Source organism: Coturnix japonica, chromosome 5, assembly GCF_054131305.1.
Source record: "Coturnix japonica strain WE chromosome 5, WE-NBRP24, whole genome shotgun sequence".
Lineage (NCBI taxonomy): Eukaryota > Metazoa > Chordata > Aves > Galliformes > Phasianidae > Coturnix > Coturnix japonica.
The window spans coordinates 44327431-44351049 of record NC_140667.1 but is presented as its reverse complement, the minus strand read 5'-3'; the positions used below and the strand labels follow the sequence as shown (position 1 = coordinate 44351049).

At 38.7% G+C, this 23619-nt stretch overlaps 1 protein-coding gene and 1 long non-coding RNA gene across 3 annotated transcripts in view; one reads left to right on the top strand and one right to left on the bottom strand.

Moving 5' to 3' along the window:
* LOC107315221 (uncharacterized) overlaps window positions 1-7479 on the top strand; it is an 83101-nt gene extending 75622 nt beyond the window's left edge. For both annotated transcript variants that reach the window (XR_014946784.1, XR_014946785.1), the window contains 3 exons: window positions 1605-1707; window positions 3066-3152; window positions 5973-7479. This is a non-coding gene — a long non-coding RNA (uncharacterized LOC107315221). The remainder of the gene's footprint in view (window positions 1-1604; window positions 1708-3065; window positions 3153-5972) is intronic.
* The window catches only part of C5H14orf132 (chromosome 5 C14orf132 homolog), a 28634-nt gene continuing 12050 nt past the window's right edge, over window positions 7036-23619 (bottom strand). The window contains exon 2 of the mRNA XM_085549434.1: window positions 7036-7416. Within this exon, the coding sequence (XP_085405560.1) occupies window positions 7192-7416 (225 nt within the window). The 3' untranslated portion in view covers window positions 7036-7191. The remainder of the gene's footprint in view (window positions 7417-23619) is intronic.

Here is a 23619-nt window from a genome sequence, read left to right as displayed (position 1 = left end):
AAAACGTATCTCAAATATTGCCTATTTGTTTTACTAAAAAGTAAATGGCATAGACTACCACATAAAAGCAGCTACTAGATTTATTTACATTAGCTTAAAATTTCATTGAGGCTTTGCACTCCCTTCCTTCCAAACCTTAATAATTCCATAACTGAAGGAGGATTGGAGAAATAACAAAACACTTTTCAGGTTTGGTGCTCAGACAGTAGAAAAAATAGTGCAACAGTTTGCTACATTATATACCTATTAAAATATTCAGACTTGCCTTTTTTTTTTTTTTCTTTCATTTAAAAAAATACAGCTCTCTTCTTGCTTTCATTTGATTAGGGAGCTATGAACATATATTTAATGTGTCTGAAGCAGGCTTTAGAAGTGTTATTAATCCAGTTGACTCCAGGTGGAGGCAAAGATCCCTTTGCAAAGAGTAGCTTGCAGATTTGGGACCATCAGCGTCCTTGTGAAGGCAGCAACTGAAATGTGTTTTAGATCTAGAACTGTAAGTAGTTTAATCTCACTTATTGATGGAATCAAATTCCTCAGCAAACACGATATAGCTTGGTGACTGGAGCTCAGGAAGCTCCTGGATCAATACCAGAACGAGCATGGACTGAGGGAAGATTGTTCACTGTTTTTTAGTTCCTAAGGACTACCCTTTGCTGTGTTTAAAAATAAGCCTTAGAAGTGCTTAAGCTGATTATAGCAGCTTTACCACACATCTGAAAAGTACAGGTGTTACTTTGATATGAAATACCAATGGCTCAGCACATTGTGCTTGCTTTTCTTTACTGAACAGCCTGTTGTTCAAGGCTTCCCTCTACAATAAATCATACAGAGCTTTCTCACTCTTCTGTGTGCAGTATTTTGTAGTGAGTGCTTTCAGTATCTTTTGCTTTACCCTAAGTACTCTTTGCCAATGATACTGATTTGCAAGGAAAAACAAAGGTCTTGGGGCTGGAGAAAACTTAGTAAATTCAGAATGATGCAGTAGTGATTGTGGGGAGGGGTGGGGGGAATCTAAAAGGTACCTTTCTGTTATACAGATATTGGATGATTCAACTGGAAAGATTAACGGTTGCATTCTGCTATTCTGCTTTGGAGAAATACATTGCAGTTTGCTGAAGAAGGTAATGATTAAGATCTATCTTCTGCAAGGGACATTATTTTACTGATCTTTGTATAATGTTACTTTGAAGGTCACCAAAGGTTAAGAATGGCTGAAAAACATTGCTGACTTCCAAACACTCACATGCTCTGATGCCAGAGAGAATGGCAAGAAGACAAAGGGAGAAATAAAATGAAGGCATGAAGTTGCACGGTGACGAGTGATTTTGAAGTGATGGATGAGAGTTCACATCAGGGTATTTTGGGAAGGTAAGAGGAACAAAGTGTTCTCTGACACATTCTTTAAAAAATTATTTGTCTCTGTTTTCCACTTGTGTTAATTGTCAGTAATAACAAGGTTGACTTTAAGATTTACTAGCATAAAGCTGTAGATTAAAGTAGCAAATTGAGGTGCTGCTACTGTACTGATAACACTTGACTCATTAACATTCCTTGTGTAACAAACTTGGATTGTTGGTTTGGTTTTTGTTTTGCTTTTGTAGGAGACTGAGCAGCACATTAGAAGATGATTCTTACAAAATTGGAAGCTTTCCATGCATTTTCTACCAGTGAAAAATATCTTCAGTAGCAGCTTGTACTGGAAAGGTAAGAGGTGGGTAGCATAATGATCCCAAGTGGTACCAAAAAGATGAAACCATTGGCTGTGTTTGTATGAAAGGGCTTTTTTACCTTGGTACTAACAGGCCAGAATGACACAAAATCATCATTCTGTGTTGGGGTGACACATGTCTCTCTAGCATCTTTAGGGAAAACTGGAATCTTTTCTTCAACTTTGTGCTAGAAGTGCCAAAACTGAAATAGGACATGGTTCCAGCCTGCTATGATTTTCTTGTATGTCCATACACAAGCATAGAGGTGACTTCATTTTTAACATCTTGAGTTGGGAAGACAAAGTAAAAGGCAAAGAGGAGCTGTATGATGAAAGACAAAAATCAGACCTAGGGCATTTAGAAGATTTTAAGACCTCAAGATGTTTTGAGTTCTTTAGGGTGTTCCCAGATCAGCAGCAAAGGGCTTACTGCTTGTTAAATCATCCTGATCTTGATCGTATAATGACTGACCAGTGTACTAAGTAACAACCTTCCTAGCAGAATATTGATCACTGCTCTTCTGCTAAGGGAACAAATACTCTTGTTTCCCTGAGGATGAGCAAGTTGTAAGACAGGAGGGACATGCTGTACCTGATGACTAGCTCAGACTGCGTGTGCAGGAAGGCAGTGGGACTCAGAGGGGCAAATGAGAAGTTAATGAAGCACTAAGCTTTGCTTGTCAGAACCCTGATGTCTGACATTATCATCAGAGACCTGATTGCCCTTTTTCCTTCTGAGCATTTGCCAGATGAAATCCAGTTACCAGAGCTCTGCGTGCTCCAAAAGCACAGAAGCATTTTGGTCTACAATTCTGATTTTCAGCCTATTTTTCTCTATAATGGAACTCTGCCTTAGAATGAATGATTTTCTAGATTCTGCTCTGTGATTAGCCACAGGAAACCCAGTAAAATTACATTGTATAAATGAACAGAGCTACATGAAATTAATAGCTCTCAGTGGCCCGCAGAGTGATGTGAAGAGGATATTAAGAACTGGAATAAATTTGAGAACAGCAAAAAGAAAGCTTCTAATAATAGATAAAATGCATAATGTCCTACAGACCAAAGACTCATGTTTTAGTTTGATCACAGACAAAGACAGATTTTCCCTTTTAACTCCAAACAAATGTACAAGGCCGGAATAAAATGTCTGTCTGCTTCCATTCTGCTTAAGGAGGTAGTGGAGTCACTGTCGCTGGAGGTGTTCAAGAAATGTTTAGGTGTTGTACTGAGGGATGTGGTTTAGTGGGAAACATCAGTGATAGGTGGATGGTTGGACTGTGGATGATCTTGGAGGTCTTTTCCAACCCTGGTGCTAATATGATTCTATTCACTCTTGCCTTTCTTATTACAGGCTGCTCAGCAGTTTGGTGGGATGCTGTCAACCCTCAAGTTCCATTACAAACAAGGATTTTGGAGAGGGGACCTCCTTACTTTCAAGGTAACCACCAGCTCACTTATTCATTTAAATCACTAAATTCATAATTCATGGCAGATGAGTCCCTCTGCTATTGCTGCTGCATCAGCTTCAAAATCTGTTGCTTAATTTTGCAGATGCATTGACATGAAAATACATCTCGCTCCCTCATTTTATTTTGGGGGATATTTATGCTGTGGACAAGCACAGATAGCCAGCCCTGGAGACAAAACTGTAACAGGAATGGCTGCGTGGGTTTCCTCACCCAGTTCTCCTATCTAATGTCCCTTTTCACCACCTGCCTCCATGGGTGCTCAGCCTTCTGTCTCCTTGCTGCTGCGTCTGCACAGCAGCTGCATTGATCTGCTGGATGCTTAGACCAAAATAAGATTTGTAAGTGACAGTTTGATTATTTGATATGTTGTCACAGATCCCTAGGGGCTACGGCTAGAAAAGGCACAGAGGGCATCCAGTTTCTTTCCCTGCTTCCTGGAGATCATTAATAACACTGCAGAGCAAAGTATTGCTTTTGTGCTTACAGCATAGCTAGGAGTCTAGTACTGTAGGTAGCTGTTTTGCTTTACCTGCTACAAAACAAACTCTGATCAGGCTCTTATAACTACTATCTGTGCTAAATGCTATTATTTAAAGCAAAGATCTACTACAGTGGTCTCCTGCTCTGAAGCTGATATACAAAATACTCAGCAAAGCACAGAAGCCTCTTCAACCTTTTTATATATTACAGCTCTGTAGAGTGTATTTGGGCTTACTCATGATCCCTCAGTGTCAGACAGCACTTCTCCAGATGCTGGGCTCCAAGGAAAGGAGAACTGGCAAGCTGTGCTGCCACTTTAGGGTATAACTTACACACACACAAAAAGGCAGCAATATCACCTTTTAAAGGGACCATATCTAAGAAACAGCCGCCATTTCTTCCCCATTCCCCTCTGTGGTTTAGCTGCACTTAATGATGGATAAGTCTCCTTTTTCAGTGCTTCAATTTTAACCTTCCTGATTCTTCTAGGAGAGTAAGTGACTGTAAGGGATCAAGCCAGAACACCAAATCCAGAAACATGCACAGCATGTTATCACTGTCAAATATGACCAGAATCTGAAACAGCTCTGCCTGCTTTAATTTAGGTATCTCTTATGTGCCTGACAGTATTCTGTGCATACTCTTGCATGCAGTATCTTTGCACATGAATCTTAATAGATATTTTGGGTTGGTGGCTTTTTTTGTGTGTTGGTTTTTTTTTTTTCAGCAAGAAACTGACAGAACAGTTAACATCTTTAACTACAAGATAGGAACTGCTTGTGCTTGCTGCCTGCACCCTGTTTTCCTATCACACTGTCAAGCCAATTACTTTAATTAAAGTTCTGTCTGGCCCTTTTTGACAACTCAGCCTGTAATGATGAAAATATGTATGAGAATGATCTGGATTAGTGAGTCGGAATTCATTGTTTTCCAACACTCCTGCAATTACTATTAATTTCACATGAAAGTAGGGCACTTTCTTTGGGAAAAACAACACAAAAGTGTCACTTGGGTTCATTAGCAGAGTGGTGGTTCTCTGCTCTTCTGTCTTTAATGCATTTATTTATGGACAAAGAATGTAGTCCAATGCTTTGTGGAAAAAAATGCAAACATTGCTAATTGAACATAAATTAATATTCTAGGAAATCTAAACAAAGCATTCTACTGGCAGTTACTTGGCAGTAGAATAACCTCAATGGGCATGTACTTTATTGTCAAATTAGTTTTAATCATGGTGAAAGATGTTGTGCTGTTCATATGCTTTTATTTTGGTTTTAGCATAACTAAAGAGCCTACTGAAATTCTGAAGAAAAGCACGTAATTGATCTAATTACAAAAGCAACAGAATATCAGAAAATTGTACTTCATGTGATGTTTCCACAGGTCCAACACATCTGTATATGTGACACTGTCCTGCCAGTTTTCTGTTCAATTACCCCTCTGCAGCCTTCCAGACTCACTTAACAGTTTGCCTTCTGCTAAGAAAGGGTAAAGAATTGAAGAACAGGACAGGTACACAATTTATACAGCTTACTCATTTTTAAAACTTCATTATTTTTGATCTACCACAGGAGCAAACAGCTACTTTAGGACAGTGTGTAGCAATATTTTTGCAGGGTTTTTTTTTTTTTTCCTTAGGAATATATAGCTGTTTTATTATAATTTGCTTTCTGTGTGGCTAAGCTTCCATAACACTGCTTCTCAATATTTTTCTTAGAACATCTCTTCTGTCCTCAACCATTGTCACAGAATTCCTCCAAATTGGAAAACGCTCAACACACAGCAGCTCATTTTCTCAACTGAGTTGTCATTGGATTTTTCATCCTCAGGACAACTTAATCTATTTTTTTTTCTCTTGCTTGCCACATTTAAAGCTGGAAAGATACAAACAAGTTCACAAAGACAGAAACAAAATATACACAGTGACTAGAAGCAATTCTAATCACCAATTTGAAGCATGCTGCTTTGATTCAAGTAACTGTCTGCCAGCCCTGAAGGGAAATGAGTTAAAAGGAGGAGAAGGAAAACTTCCCAATGGATTTGCCATCTCTTAGTCCAACCTCAGGCTCAGTAGCAGGAAAATGTCAAAAATAGGCTCTGTGCCTTCAGAAAGGCTTTCTGGAATTAGCACAGTGGTTCCATGAGGCAGTACACATAGATTTGGAGCAAGAATTTCTTTTCCACTGTCTCGGAGTTCAAATATTTCGAGGTATTGGTTTTTGGTGTTATTTTTTTTTTCTTTGTGTAGGAAGAAGAGGGAGATTTTCAATAAGGTGATTCACTTTTTTTTTTTTTTCCTCTCCCCTCAGGATTTTTATAATCTTTGAAACAAGGACAGCTGCAACTTCTTTTGAAGAGGAAGTGCCCACAGGAAAATGTTCCCCAATGGAAAAGAAATAAAATCAGAAATCAGAGCTGTTACTCAAGTACACACTATAAAAGCCACTTCCACACACTCACCAGAACCTAGAGAATTACTGAGACAGGTACTTTTGTATCTGCCACATCTTTCTGTGCTATTTCCACTCAACACTGGATTCCTATACGCACTCCCTTGTGAGCACAGAAGCATCTCATCTTTTTTCATTTCAACTTTGTTCATAAGACATCACTCACTGTTAATTACATTTCACAGTTCCTCCACATTCATTTACTAGAATTGTATGCTTATGAAGGTATATGAGTTCTGTGGAAAACCTGGTTCACAATGAAAAAAGCTTGAAAACATAATATTTGTCCTTTGGTTCCTGGATGAGACATCTATAAACTGATGTTGCTATTGCAATCCAGTATATCTACATAGAAACAGGGGCTTGTGCTGCCCTATTCTGATCACACTTTGTGCCTCCTCCTGCAAACAACAGCCAGGTGGAGCATCAATTCCTAGATTATCATACCCAGTCATTGATAGTGGAAAGCAAGTGTTAGTAGTATGCATCTGCCTCTCATAATGTTAAGACTCACAATTTTGACACTGCTTAGTGTATGCAAGTGCTAGAATGCACATACAATGAACTTGTACTGCATCAGAATTGAATCGATGCTTATCACTCACTCCACCTGGGAAACTAACATGTTTAGCAACTATGACATCGAACAATTCTATACAATGTTATACCACAGTAAAAAAATGCACAAAAATCCGACAAAACCCAGAAAAGCTGCTAGAAAAATCTCAACAGTAGAAAATAAGCACTTCCTATATAAATCTCACTTTCTTTTTGTATCCACTGTAATCAAACTGGTCTGCCATTCATTATATTTCCATACAAATGCTGTGCTGGCACTTTCACCATTAGAGCTCTCACCTCCATATCGTTTGCCATACCATCCAAACTTCCTGCCATCAAGATTCACGATGATTAACTTGCATTTTCTTTTCTGTTATTTTGGCAGTACTTATTCAACAAAGTTCCTACCTATATGTATTTATATAGATATACATGTATATATACACACATACATACATACACATGACAAATACTGCTGCAGTTATCCTCTCTTCCAGTGCTTGGAGTGACAGGCATCCTAGAAGGTGAAGGCATACACCACTCCCACAACCACAATATTTCCAATTGTTGCTATGATTGCAATCCATAACAATATGGCATCATTTGAAGACCGGGGTGTTTCTTCTGGTGGATTCTGCATGGAAGAAGCTGCATGGACGTTGGCTGACGAGTTAAACAAGGAGTACTCTGTACTAAAGTCCTCATTTGGTGAGTCCATAAAGGCTCCTCCCATAACAGGAAGCTGTGAAGAAGAATATGGCAAAATTAGATTGAAAGGCAATAAATGGATTTGTTTGGTTTCAAAGTTATTACAAAAGAGTAATCACTAGCCAACCTTCCGAATCACTGAGATTCCATGTTCATGGTGCTAAGCTGTCAGGCCTATCACATACATACACACTGTACACTATTTCTTCCATTTTTGTTAGGATACCTATACATATTGCATGTACCATCATACATCAGAGCTAGTCTACAGGCTCCAAGTAAAGCTACACAATAATATGAAATTATCATTTCTTTTCAAATGATAAAGAAAACGATGATTTGAAGTAATAAAGAAATGAAAATCCACAAAGGATTCACGTACCAAAGCACAGCACCATAACTGTACTAAGGCAGGTCAGCAATGAACTCATCAAGTAAGCACAGTGTAGATGTGAGCAAGGAATTTGTTCCATTTTTATGTATGGCTTCAAAGGGAACACAATTTATATATATGCAAACAAAAACACGAATTGCAGAAGTTAGTTGTTAACAGTAAAGAAGACGGAGTGTGCCAAGTGCACTAAGTTCACTTGCAAACCATATCTGCAATGTGTTATTATTTATAAATCTATAAATTCTAATAATTCTATAATTCTAAAGAATTATTAACTGACAGAGTGGAAAACTTCAATTATGACAGGCTTCATAATAATGAAACTAGTGACAGATTTCCAGCATCACTACCACCTACTGGGTGTTCTTGGTGGTTTTGTCAGTGCTACCTCATGAAGTTTTCAGTTCTCCACTTGCAAATGTTTTTGATGTTTTGGCATCATTACTCTTCATTTATCCCAATAGGGCTCTCTGATATGCCTGAAAACAAAGTCTTTGGTCCAGTAACAACAAAATAAATAAGAACCCTCTCTTCGTCAGTACTAGCAACAGTACTATTACAGCTAGCAGCAGCACAGTACTATTTAAGTCAGCATGGCCTATGAATGATGAAGGAATTGACTTTCCTTTAGCCACACCACAGAATGCTGATATAACCATGGGTGCTCAATTACCATGTGCAGTACTCACTGTGCCAGAAGATTAGTGTCTTTCAACACTTTATCCTTCAAACCCTACAGCACACTTTGATTTGCCTGCTGGTACCAAGTTACACCCCACCTGTCTACCTTCAGCTGTGCTATGGAGGCTCTATACAAGATAGGACTCAAGGATAAGCCAGCTCTCTCCTCCCACAGTGGTGGCTGTAATCTAATATTAGAGCAAAGAATAAGTGTAAGTAAGTGTGACAGTAAAGCAGCTATTTTTCCTCTTGATATTCAGAACATTCTACAGAGCAGTCTCTGTTTCAAAAACTGAATGCTGAACAGATTTTGTTTATACTAGAAAATACGTCACATTGAAAATGAAATAAAGAGAGCAACGGTTATGTCATACTTCCCAATCCACATTAAATAGAATTATCTTTGGGAGCAAATAAATGGTATGATTAGACAAAAGCAGTTTGCAAGAAAACAAACAGGAAATTGCAAAAGTCAGGTCTGGAACACTGACCCTGCACCAAAAGACTTTTTGCTTCTACATGCAACACTGCTTTATAGAGAACAAAGGCTACAATTTCACAGCAAGCCCAGCTTGGTCCTCTGAATCCAACAGCACCAGCGCCTTTTACATCTTGGGATTCAATAGGAAAGACTATTCAATTAAACCAGAATTCTTTTTTATGTAGAGACTGAAGTCAGAATTGACTTTTATAGCTAACACAATGAGAACATTCATGCAGAAGTGCTGCCATTCAGCAGTTATGGAGTTAAAAGCAGAAAACAACAGGCATATATTTACCATAGCAGCAGCAAAATGCTCAGTTTTTCTTTTTAGCAATTACATTGATCAAATCTACACAGTCTTTCAACTATAGCAACTATCCCTGGTGATTGTTTATGGAAGACACAGGGGTACATGAAAATGTGTGTGTGCCCAAGATTGTGGGAAGCTGAGAGCACCGTTCCGATAAGTGATATCTGTTTTTTGGGCCATACATTCTCTACCTTCTGTGAATTATTTGAGCTGACAAGCTTCCACTGTGCTGGTCCACATGGTGCTGTCACAGGGGCAGGGAACACGAGTGTAGCAGCACGGCTACACACCATGCTGCAAGTGATGTCAGATCTGAGCTTCCTCATTCCGTGCGAGGATCAAACAAGCTGTTTTCACCATCTGAGGGGAACACATGGTGAAACAGCTCATCCGAGTCTCCAAAAGGCTTGCAGTGACCTGGCATAAAACCCTGATGTTCAGCACCTGGCACAGGCTCTCCCTGTAAAACTGACTTTCAGTTTTTCTGTTTGTAGGTCAGTGGCACTTTTCATTGACAGATCTGGAAATAAACCTCACTGCTGATTTCCCATTTGAAAAAAAAATTGATCCTTACTAAGTTTTCATTCTCCCTTCCCATTGATAAAATGGCCATAGTGTATCTGGAAGAAAGCCGATTTTCTGGGCTGTGACTGGCTTTAAGCTCCAACAGTGGCCCTAAGTGGAAAGAGTAAAAGCACAACTGGACTCAGAATATCTGGTCCTACTTATTAACATCTCTGCTAAGGTAGTATGTAAAATCAATGCTATTACTCTGGATTTAATAACCAACTCTCAATTTTGTTACCATGAACACATTTAAAGCTGTTCAGGCTTCTCAATCTGGCCTCTTGCTGCCACTTAACTGGAAGGGTTGCCCAGTAATTAGCACCACATAAATGTGCCCTGGGAGACACACCCGGCTCTCCAGTGGAGAGGGAAGCACAGGGAAAATACAAACTGGTTATCTTAGTGGTAGATTAACCTTAGGAAGTTGAATTTCACCCTTAGCCTCGATATCTTTGATTCTCTCAAAAAGTACAGTACCTTCCCACTTCAGCCTTATTTAAGATATTGTGTTAAAGCTTGTGAGACACCCATACCCAACTCTAACAGGAGCTGTGAAGTGCTTGTAATAAACTGTAGGCTAAGGAGAGAAACCCTGCAGTACTTCCTGCTCTTGCTCCAATTGCTTCTCTCTGCCTCTGCAAAATATGCAATTTATTTTAGCCAAGAACTTAACCCACATCACTGATATTGCACAGGGATACTCAGAGGGTTTTACAGTTGGAGCAAAGCAGTGCAGCACCTGTTCCACACTCCCCAAAATGCCTCCTGATTGCATCCAAGAGGATGGCTAAGGGGCAGCAGTAGGAGAACAAGGCCCTCAAACAGTTAAGTAATACATCTGCCTGTTAGCAAAAAAATTCTGTTTTATAACTTAAATGGTTCACATGAAGGAAAGAAAACATGGCAGGTCCCAGTCACCAACAGTCTAAAAATGATGGCTTTCTTAAGTAACATCACATAAAATCCATCATTTAGCAAAAACATTGTTCCATTTCTTTGAGAATCAGGGAACATCTTTTACATCAAGCTAGACAAGCACGACATTCAGTTCCTGCTATGTTAGAGGAAACCCAGGCTCAGCAAAGAGATTTGAAAGCACAGCTAAATCTTCCAGTAGCTGTTTTCAAGTGACTAGGAAACCTCAGCAGCATCTTTGATAGATGTGCTGGACCTTGACCTTGGTTGCAGACTTTTCTGGAAATTAGATACTGATAGGTGAAATGTCACCCCAGCTCAGATGTTGTCTTCTCAAATTGCTGTTGTTACTTCAAAATATTTAGAAGTTTTGTTTCTTTTAGGTTACATGACAGATTCTGAGCGCTTAAAGTGAAATGAGTATTTCCTTCAGGCCTAGCACCATGTGATGGCTGCAATGGATCTTAAAACCTAGCTACAATCACACTTCAATCTGAATAATGCAGTTGATAAAGATGACGGCAGTACACAGAAGTATCATAACCACATTTAATTTCTTAGACTCTTTTTATATAAATGTTTTGCTTTAAAGAGATATCCCACATGACCAATATTTTCCCCACACTAAGTCTCTTGCTTCTCACAGAATCATACATTTATGTAATTCACCAACTCTAGGGCATATACTATAATGCAAATAAGTAAGTTCTTCACGTTACTCATTTACTGGTAAAATCTGGAGAACCAATTCCTTCCATCCACCATTTACCAGAACATCACCCTATTATTTACCACACAAGGACTGGCTACACAGTGACAGCCAGGACTGTTGGTGTTCATTACAAGATTAGTTAAAATGCTTTAAATCTCCACACAACTGGAATTAAAGGGCACCTAAGGCAATCTTATTTAATGTAAGTAAACAGATCTAATTCTGAAGGGGGAGGATCAATGCAAATGCACTATGCAGATCACTTCCAATTCTCACTTCATTTAATTCAGATCCTTGCTTCACACTAAAATCATGGTCTCTTGTTGACATGCTTAAGAAAAACAGCGACTTATTTTTAAAATACAGTTGTCAAAATGCTGCCCCTACAACTAGCAATGGAAAAATGTTCACAGCTGTTCTTTATCAGCAGTATCTCAGATGCCAGAGGCACAAGTTTCAGCCTTGCCATTGACCACACTAAAAGATGTCAGGGAATAATAGAATTGCTCAGGTTGGAAAAGACCTTAAAGATCATAAAGCCCAACTGCAACCTAGCTATACTACCCTAACTCTAACAACCGTCCATTAAAGTAAGTCATGCTCAAAAGATCATTAGATACTCTGGAAGGAATGTCCAAATGTGACCAGAGCTGCAGCAGACACTTCACTTCTGAGTTTGCTCTTATATGTAGAAACTGCTTTGTCTTAAGCAAGAAAATCCACTAGCAGACAGAGATCAGCTAATCTTTGTCCCTAAGCATGGCTATACCTCAAGCGCCTTGCAAGAGAACATGCCTTGTCCAAACCAAAGCATGTACCTGTGCAAAGTTGTTCAGCTGAACCAGTTGAAAGAAACAGTAATTGGTGAGAAGGTGTTTCCATACTGATTTTTTCCCCCCAACTCTTATATTTCTGCATAAACAGCATGCAATTTACCTTAGTGATACAGACATCACAATTCCATTCCACACAATCTAGATTTCACAAATTATTGTTATAGCTCTTATTAAAAAACCAAACCAAACAAAAACAAACTAATGCTTTCAAATTGACTACTATCAGGGTCAGTTAACTGCTTTTGTATCTCATCTTCCAAGTGTAGAAGACTAGAGAAAGTAAAAGTTCTTAATTGCTGAAAATTGATAAGTCTGAAATGGAAACGGGGGGGAGGGGGGATGTCTCATCTCATCCCTAGTCTCAAGAGTTCCTCCTCTCCTTCCAGCCAATGCCAGCAATGCTTCATCAAGAAAAAGAGGAATCTTTGCTCAGAGATGAACAGAAATAAAAACAAGTGTGAAGAACCTTCAAGTCTAAGGTTTATTATTTAATTTAAAATATGAGCATGATACCACCTCGATACCGGAGGTGGTGGCAAATACCACAAAGGTGGGCAGTGCAGTCAAGCTTTGAACTATCTTTGAACTATCTGGATAAGTCAGGAAAAAACATTCAAGCATCAATACTGTAATATAATAGCAGCTAGCATCCTACTGGGGACATTATGTTAGAGAAGCAGCTGCATCTAGCTTTCACGCTTCCAGGGACATACAAACACACGTGGTAGAAAAAAATATGAATAGAGAGAACCAGGGAGGTAAACATTTATCAATACAGAAAAACTCGGAAAGAAGTGTAACAAGCTGATTGTAATGATGTTCTGTATATTCAAGAATAAAAAGCATTCCCACCATAAGCAGGAAGTCAAACGATGAGGTTTAAACAGAAAACCACAGAGCAGAGCTCGAGAGCAGGCATGTAGGAATAACTAAATGTAGCCTAATCCCAATTCGCAATTTGGAAAAGGGCTGTACAAGCCCATTCTCCATTGTGGTCTTTGTCACAAATAAGGATGACTTCAAAGTGTCAATGTCTCATGACATTGTGGCCAAAATATCTTAGTAGCAAAGAAAGGGGCTGATGACTACAGTTTTTAGAATTCTCTTTCTCCTCCATCTCCCTTAGCATAACACAATTCTTAGGCTGTTTCATGCAAGGAGGCAGCAACGTAGCCATGGGGAAAGGATGGGAATTTAGTAACTGCTCATGGCAATAGAAGCAACAACACAATTTCAAAACTATAACTAGATCCAGATGAAAAATCATTAGACTTCAGAAATGGGCAAAAACAGTAAGTATGTAAATTACCGTATTTTCCAGTATTCAGTAATCAGGATGCTTCTCACAAAAACTAAAAGAATTTCAAGGGGCTGGTGCTCAGGGAGTCAGACCTGGAAGGATGTTTTGGACACCTTACTCTTCTAGACAAAAATTTAATTACATACAATTTCCTCTGTGTTGCACACACTGATTATGTTCAAACTTAAACCCACTAAGAAGAAAAATCTTGCATGCTAGCTCCAATCCCTGCTACACAGCCCATGAAAAATTAATTGGTTGAGATTCAGCTATACCACAGCAACAGGCATGATATCGCTTAGCTCTATTTCATCACAGAAATTATTTACTATTCCATGAAGACTAAAAAGCTTTCAAACTATACATTTGATGTTTCACACAATGATGGCTGCACTACAAAAAGCTAGGATGCATCTGCCTATTAAAGGAAGTAATTACTACCACTGCAGCTCTGCTGTACCTAATGATGGGGTATAAATGCCTCATTTTCAGCACCTTGGAAACAGCCACCTGGAATCTATCCTCAAATATGATAACAGAAGAGGCCAGTAACCTCATCATAATGCAAATCCACTGGGAAAAAATCATTCTGTGATGACTTCCAGAAATTCATTTACCCATGCAAAATACTTCTGGGCATCCAACAGAAAGCCTTAAAATGGAAATAAAAACAATTTTACAGCCTCAACTGAAACCATAATGATTATTTTCCCAAAGTTTATATAAGCTATCAGGCTCCCTCAAAAAACACAGGAAAGAGAAAACAATGCAAGCAATTTTATTTGGGCTATGTGTCATTTTCATCCAACATTTTATACCAGTTTATTTTCTTCTTTTATTTTCACGTTGCATTGCATTTTCAAAAAAGAAAAAAAAAAAAAGGCATGCTGATAAAGAATCTGAGATATATCTCCCAAGAATTAAGCTTATTTTTATAAAGACCTTTGCTTGCCAACTTGGCGTGTAGTTCAAGACACACACAAAGCCCAAGACTAAGAAAAAATATGATCTATTCCACTTGAGATGAAAAAAAACCCATAGAAAAAGCTGACACATCGTTAACCCCCTTCACTTTGGGAGACCGTAAGAGAAGCAGTACACATGAAGGTCAAGTAAAACATACAACACAGCTTCTAGGAAGATAGAAGGACTGCCAAATGTTATTCCTACTGCATACATTTCACTTGATAGAATACCAACATCTGGCAGACTGTCATGCTTCTTGATTCCATCAGGCATACCAGGCTCAACATATGGCTTGAACAACCTATAGACTGCACATCCCTCTCAACTTACTCTTTAATGTTTAAGGAGTGGTTTTATACCTAAAGAAGAAACGACATTAATGTGCCTGAAAATTAACCATTTTATCTTGTACTTTGGCCACAGGAGCACGCTAAGTGTGCAATATACAAGAAAATAAAAATTAGAATGTGAAAAAACATTGAAAATTGCCTAACTTTTGGAATTCAAGAAGAAATTCATAGAAAGCTGTCTTCCAAAGGCTGAATATTAAGAGGAGGCTAAAAGCTTGGTCGCCTATAAATCTTGAGCACTCAAGAACCAGGCAAGTGCTACCTGGCAGCTGTTTCAGCCACCTTCTGGGATTTACTGTTCCCAAAGCAGAGCTCAAGAAAAAGAATTAACATGCTTCTCATTTACTTTGGTGCAAAGTCAACAGGCATACATTTCACAGAAGTCTTAAAACAAGCCTGTATCACTTTGCTTTGAAGTAGAGGAGGAGCACCCATATGGGACATTTCACTGGCCCTTTTGAGGGCAGAAGTCCTCAACAAAGTGTGAGAACAGCCTTCCTTAGAGCCAAATATTCCATATGTTTTTCACAAACTCAGATTCTCACATCCTAGGTTTTGCTCATATATTAAGACAATAAAGGGATAATTAAGTGGGGCTGAACTAGACAGCAGCTGATGACATCTTTGTCACGCCAAAGAAAACAGAACAGCCAAACCATCTGTGTTATGTTTAAAACTGTTCAAACAGTTCAAAAAACGTCACAGAAAAATATAATAAATTATACATTTTTGTTATCTCTCTAGATAAGTGTGAGTCTATATATTCACACACAAAGTAGACTCCTTAGTGACTGTTTATATACATATGCACAGGTTGGGCTCAAACCAATGTATAATTTATTATACTTCTATTTGCAGTTTGTACTTTGAGCTGTCATAGTTGGCAGGGCTGCACAGGATAATTAAAAGGCATGAATATGTAAAAGTTTAGTGTTTTCCTACTCAAAAATGACTTCAAAAAAACTTTCTCAGCTATTTCTGTGTTATGGAAGGGAGAAGAGAGAAAAGGAGGCAAAATTTATTCTATATGCATTCTTTTTCTGTATTTTATTCAGTGCAATCTGAACTATACAGTCACCACTGATTTGGAGGACTGAAACAGTTCTAGGAGCTAGTGCAGCATGGTAGCCTCCCAAACTTAATAGAAGACACAAGTTTCCAATCCCTTGGCATCCTAGGGTCCTTAGAGTGATGCTTTGAATGTGCAAGCATCTTAATTCACTTAAAATAAACAGAAATGTTTTTGTCATTAAGGTTCATATAATCATAGAATTGCTCAGATTGGAAAAGACCTTAAAGATCATCAAATCCAACTATGTCCCTGAGTCTGACACAGCTCAAGTATAGAGAAAAATAACTACAAACAGCACAATGCAACAGATGAAGTCTTTCACATAAAGGGTACCAAAAAAAAAAAAACCAATCAGAAAATGGTCTGGTTCCAAGTTCAGTAAGAATTTCTCCAAAGCCTGACAGGCAAAGCAAAAAAGGCAGACTTTTCTTCAAACCTGAACTTCAGAACCCTTGGAACTTCAGATGGTAAAAGCAACAAAACAACAACCCAGCTAAGGGATATGCTGGTGCTTTAGGGGATAGGACTCAGAGAAAGACAAGTGCACACACATACCCTTGTGCTGATACTCACTTGCACATGCCATCAGGTATACGATAATGTGGTGGCATCTTGCAGCTGCACACGTAAATTTAAAATAACCAATCTAGTAAATATCAGCCTGTGGGAATACAAGAAAAGCTGTTCAGAGCAACAGCTGTGGAGCAAGATAAACAGCATGAGAACCAAGGACACCTCTGCAAGGAGAAGAAGGGCCTCACAGCTCTGATTTGATACGTGCCTACATGGACAGTTGGAAAGTGTTTTGTAGAATGCTTTGTTGACATGTAAAGGTGGTTGGGAAAGTTGTAAGGGCAGACGGGAAAGTTAGAAAATAACAACTTGTGAACGTATATAAGGGATGTGAGAATTTGTAATAAACAATTTGGATCGTTCACATCTGAGTCCGTGCCTCAAACGCTGCATCAGCCCAAGAGTGAGAATGAGCTTAAACAGCTGAAAACAAAGTAAGCAAACTGCACCAAAATCCAAAAGCCTGCTTTATAAAATCCTTTGTACACAAATCCTATAAGAACAGCTGAAAAAAAAAAAAAAAAAAAAATGCCTGAAGTAAAACATCCACCTCTAAGAGACTTCAGCATGTGCAACACAGTACAATCCCCAGTGTAACTGGGTTCTTCAGTGACGGCACTCCAGGTGATCTTCTCCATGAAGTTCCCTAACATATTGACAGATCTTTTTGTGAAATTAAAAAGGAGATAAAAGATTGAGAGGTAGAGAAGAGAAAGATTTTTTAAGACTCCATTTCTTTTAACCAATTCTGCATTTTCTTGCTTTGAAAGTGCCCTGAGAGTCGTAAGTTCTACTGTAATGTTTGTACACTGAAAGCATACTCAAAGGGATAAGGGTAAGATAACAAATGTATGACCATAACAAATAGATGAGTATGTTCACTGGACTTAAAATGAAGTCGATTAGGTGGTTTAAAACATTCCCAAATAAAATAAGTTTTCTACATATGCCCTGTTTCCTACACAGTCCGGTATACAAGACAATCTTTTATATAGTATCTTTCCAAGATCTCTTAAAACTCCATAAAAGTACAGATGTGCCCAGAATGCTTTCCTCCTAGCACATTCACTACTTGTTCCAGTTCTCCCTTGAAGATAAATTGTAATCATGATGCAATATCACATAATACACACCCTGACTGGAGAGACTGTACAAAATTGACCTCTTTAATACATCATTAAAAGATAACACAGTGCCTTTCATCTGTGGATTACTGTTAATTGAAGTCCCTCTAAGTTAGGGAAAGATATTATTTATCTATTGGCAAGTACACTGAAATAATTACAGCATAAAACCCATTTAATCCTGTTGTTAAAAAAGCATAATGGAAATGTCACTGATAAAATGCAATACGTTGTTGCAAGAGGACTGTCCATCTTAAAAACTCAGAACCAGCTAAAAATAAGCTAATAAATATAAGTTCAGGGACCAGTGATGTAGAGAAGTAGGAAATTAAAACAAACAAAAATCAACACAAAAAAAATACCCAGACTGGGATGTCAAACAATTCTAAACTGTTTTATTTCTATAGTGCTAATATGGATTCCCACTGAGTCAGCAAAAACAAACACATCAAATTTAAAAGATGAATGTGATGTGTTTTAAGGCCAATTAAAAACCATATTCCATTTAATACAACCTTCGGGACTTATAGATGCCAGTGGAGAAGCACTATGGGCTTCAAAGCAGAAACACTCCTGGCCATAGGCAGCCACCCAAATGAAAACGAATAGTCTGAGATATAGCAGGTGCCATGGACAAGCAGGACAGTACTCATGAAGAACTTCTTATATGAATCCTTGCTATTGCTCATGCCAGTACCTTGGGAGACTGCTTGTTTGTTTAATCTATTCTTTATGTTCTAACTTCTTTATAAAAACTGAATGTTATTCCTTGAGAAATGGTTGAGCTTCTCTGCAGCTTTGCCTAGTTTTAGTTTACACAAAGACTACCCATTGATGTTCCGGTCTTGTCTGGACACTTTCACTACAAAACTATTCATTTGCTACTATAACTAGTAATTGCAACTACTAGAGACTCTTAATACCAAGATCTAAAAGTGTAATCAAACATCTGCTGTTGAATATCTTTTATCAGTGCATGGCATATCCACACCTGCTATCTGTAGCCAAAATTCAAGCCAGTGGATTCACTAAACCCACTCCTCTTTCTGTTTGTTAGACTTTTACTGCACTCACATCATTTTGGAGGGAATAATAAGCAGAAAATTCACCCATCATTATTTCCACCTCATTTAAGAAACACGGGAGTGAGAAGCAACATTGAAGAGTATGTCCCTTCAGAACTGCTCAAAACCAAGGAGGATTCCCCGTGGAAAATCTTGAAGACGGTCAAAAAGGTAGAGTTTCTGTATCTTGAAGCAAGTCTCTAAAGAAACCTGAGATATAAAACACACTCATACAAAACATAAGAAGGCAGCAAGTCAAACCTCCTCAGGAGGGACTGTATGAAATGTGGCCGTCCCAGCAAATAAAAGAGCAAATGCAGCATGGTTAAACTTTAATTCTATTTGGCTCTCTCTAAGCAGATGCTTGCAGACAGATTTCTGTTTCAACCACTAATGACTGTCATACACAATCATGTCACTGATTTCAGAGGCCTGCAGGGTTTATAAGCTTGCAGGCAAAACTGACAAGACACAGCTAAAGAATATTCACAAAATCCAATATGCTGCTTAGTCCAACAGGGACATTTAAACAGTGCAATCAAGATAAGAGAACCAGACTGTGCCATGCAGTTTCAGTAATTTTAACAGGGAGAGGAATAATCATCAGATTGTGCTGGTGCCTGTTACAGATTCAGTGTATAAAACAATGACCTTCCTTACTATGGCATGGAAAGTCATGGTGTTATCCTCAGTGCTCCCCGATTTATCTTTATGTGATGATCCAGAAAACTAACAGGAGGTAGTTACTAAAGCAGAGAGACAAAGATAGGCAAGAGGACAAGAGGAAGAAGTATGTCAGAAATATGTGTAAGGGAAGACAATCGATTGGGAAGCTATGCATACCGTATGTACTTCACTTAAGCCCAGAGCAAATCTTCTCCCAATTTAAGTTTATCTAATTATAAGCTTCAAATATGAGCTCCTGAAAAAAGAGACTAACAATTCAGTATCCATATACATGTAAGGGACATAACAAACATTTTTTCCAGACACTAAGTAAAGATGCCAAGCTGCGAATCACAGCTCTGCCCACGGAGGCACTGTTAAAAACAGTGACATCATCTCTGAAGTGAATGCAGAACCTGAATTTCACACTTCAGACCCAGATTCAGTAGTCATTCAGTAACCTGACCACGCCATAACAGAAGGTTTAGCTTTCCCATTTCTCCTTCCATTAGGAGCCATTTCCTTCTGACATCCTGCTGTGCAGGCACCATTCAAGTTTCTACAACTTTGGAAAATGCCACTGTACCACTCTCCACAGAGAAGCAAGTTGCCTGTAAATCTGACCACCACAGATCTCTTGATCTGTCTCTTCCGTTTCAAGCTACCTACATTCGTAACACAAAGATAAATAATGATGGAACATTAACAATTCATTCTATTCCTGCTGACCTCAAAGAGAAAAATAAAAAGAGTAAAAAAGAATTTCTAGAAAGCTTGAAGTATAAAATATAATTGGGTCATATCTGGCTTTGGAATGACCTGGCATCTTTCAGTATATCTCGTGCCAAGAAAATTTTAACCTATTACTCAGCACCAAGCCTTGGATGCCAATTGATCAGGACCTATGAAGGCTCCAAATGAGATTTTTCAGCAAGAATCTGCTCACGCGTAGAGAGCAGCAGCATGCCCACTGTTTTCAGAAAATGGGCTATAGCAGAGGAAAGGCCCTGATTACTAAAGGTAATTACCTCATGTGTTTTGTAGCTTCATCTTTTATTGGGGTTAAGCTTGAGGAAAAAAAACAAACCTAAACAAAACAGAGAAATGCAATTCTGCCAAAGGACTTCTGCCAGAATAAACAACCTTAGAACTAAGAATGACCCAGAGACACAGGTAGGTTATAGGTTATTCAGGTTGGGCATGGTGAAGAAATAAAACTGAGGAGTCACATAAACGATCACTTACATTTCAGTCTCATGTTGCATTCTATCCTCCCATCTCGCTCATCTCTCCTTCCCTGCTTCCATTACACTTCAATTATTCCCATTTTTTCCATCTGATTCTACTTCTGTTATCACGCCAATTCCAGTACTTGCAACCCAGTCTTCTGCCTTTGATCTGTCTCAACAAAACTCATGCATGATTTTGATGAAAAGCTGCCTCGCATTCCAGAGACAAAAACTATGCATTTGATTCTCCGATGCACTTCAGTTTTGACATTAAAGAAAGCAAGATAAGGCAGCAACATCTCCTAATAGTACTTGGACATTTATAAAGAGAGCAAGATGACCCCCAGTACATGTTAACAAACTGGAAAATAAATAAATAAATATGGTAAGATATTTTATAGAAATATTATTTTGCCATTACACTTCATTAAAACATAATGTTATTTTGATTTTAGGCCACCATTAACATTTTATGCCCTCGTTAGTTAATATAACTTAGATTATTCCCCCTTTTTCCCCCCTTTGCAGAAATGCAAACAAGATACTTTGTGCATTTGAACTATGGGAATAATGATGTACTCAAAAGGTTAGTGTGATCTTTTCTTGATTAAGACATATGTTATTAAGATAAATGTTACACTTGCTATTAATGATTTATTTCAGTGGGGAAAAAAAATTACACAAAGTACTGTAATAGGGTAAGGAAAGCACACTTCTCAGGTTAGAGTAGGAGGCCTGAATAACTAAGAATGAAAGCCGCATTTAAGATAGTGTCTTCCAGGTAATACCCTTTGCATCTGTTGGCAGTATCATCCTGTCAAATAAAAAGAGTGTGAAAGAAGCTGATAGCAAGGCTAAACATGATTTTAATAAAAAATGAACTAATAATTTGCATCATGATTTCAGAAGAATTAAATATCATAGAGTAAAAACAAATGAATCCAAACCAGAACAATATGCTACCTGGAGTCAAGTTATTCTATGCGTATCAGACATCCAACACAGAGGTACTGACTTACATCCAAGGTAAAAGCCACCTCCTCAGAGACACCCTCAATCATACCCCACATTTGTAGGAGTCAGCACAGACTCTGTCCCAAGGACTGACACATCTGTTGAAAATATGCTACATAAGCTCAGATTTCACCTAGACAACCAAAAACTCCACAGTTTATCTTGAACTCGCTGCTTGCTCGGAAGACTTGTTTTAAGAATGGAGTTAAGAGGTTCAGAGTAGCCACAAACTATAACTTGAGCAGAAAAGTACTGGAAAGAGTACAGTATTTATCACACCTTGACATACTCGCATAAAGAGAACTACAATTACAGTGATAGGGTGAAAAAGATAAAGACTAACAACCTGAAATGGACTATGCAAGTAGAGCGATGAAGTGACGCATAAAAACTGGATCTAAACACATGCTTTTGAAATCCACACCTGAGATGTATAAAAAGCATGAGATTTTATATTTCAGTTAAAAATAAATTAAAAATAAAACAACAAAACCCTACTGACAGAAAAGGAGAAGAACAGGGAAGGTTCAGAGTGGGTGTGAAGAAAAGGTTCTTCACCTGAGAGCTGTGGGTATGGAACAGGCTCCCTGAGGCAGCAGGCTTAACTCAGACAATATGTGTTTGCTATATTGATGATTTATGGATGACATGAGAACTCAAAATGCTCACACAGATATGTGGACCTGAGAAGCCCCTTGAGCAACATGAGACAGCAGGTGTACAGGAAACACCCCTTCTCTTAGGCTCTCTTTCTGTTCCTCGGATAAATGCATATCCTGCTCTCTGAAAGATGAGGGCAGCTGTACTGGTGGGTAGCAGCAGATGGAGAGCAGAAGAGCAGTTGGACCCTCCAATCACTCAAGGGCCTCTGCTCTGCCTAGGATATATAAACCTGCAGCTGTCTGCTCCTGCATATTGGTGATGAAGTCTGGGCTAGCCCCATCCTTAAGCGGCCATAAGGCCAAGAGGCTTCTGGGCTTTCCCAGGCAGCAAGGAGTGCATGCACAGACCCACAATGATAGGCATCTAGTTTACATGATTTAAGTGCACACATGCCCTTAACTTCACTTTGCTTCCAGCCTTTCAGTGTCGATTGTTCACATCAACCCATTTATTTGCAATGTTATCACATTTTCCCAGAGAACTGATTTAGAGACCATTCAGTGACTTCTGAGAAGTAGATCTAATAAAAAAGTAAAGTAAAAATTGATAGTTTTTCTGACAGTTCTCACCACAAAAATCCAGGGCTCAGTTTGGGCAGTGTAGCCCACAGCTGAATTTGGATCCACAAAAATAAATGCATCTTATATTAAAAAAAAAACAACAATGAAATAAATGCTCCTATAGCAGTAACAGCAGCTATAGGTCCTATGGAGGGTGATGCTTTGCAGCTGTTGACTATGTTTATCCCTTAGTGGTTGTGAGAGACAAGCATCTTGGAACCAGCTGATGAGGAAAAGAGGAGCAGCATCATACAGAGCCGCAGCAAGGGCTGGGCACAAGAGGTACTCAAGCACTGCCATGTGCTGTGTCACATAGGTGTTGGGTTCAAGGCTGCATCAGCACATTAACAACAGGCAGCTGCAGCAGCAGGGGTGCAGCATCCCAAAACAAGAGGAAACCAAGAAGCATAAGATGTTCCTATGCAGCTCTAAGGTCACACCCCCCAAATGCACTGTCCATGCATTAGCACCCACCAGGTGCTGAGATTATTATCACACCATTTCCCACACACTTCAGAAGTAGCTGAAATGCTAAGGGACCAGCAAGTCCCAGTATTGAACACTGACTGCAGGTCAGCCTGCATACAAAAAAAAATAGCAGCCACTGTACTGGTGTACATAATATGGAGTACATAATACTTAGCAACTAAACACACAATGAGATATGGCTTCATGCCAGCATTTATGGGTATGCAATGCAGGAAGATATGAGCGTGAGTATTTGTTTCATGGATATCCAAGAGAAAACATTTATGCT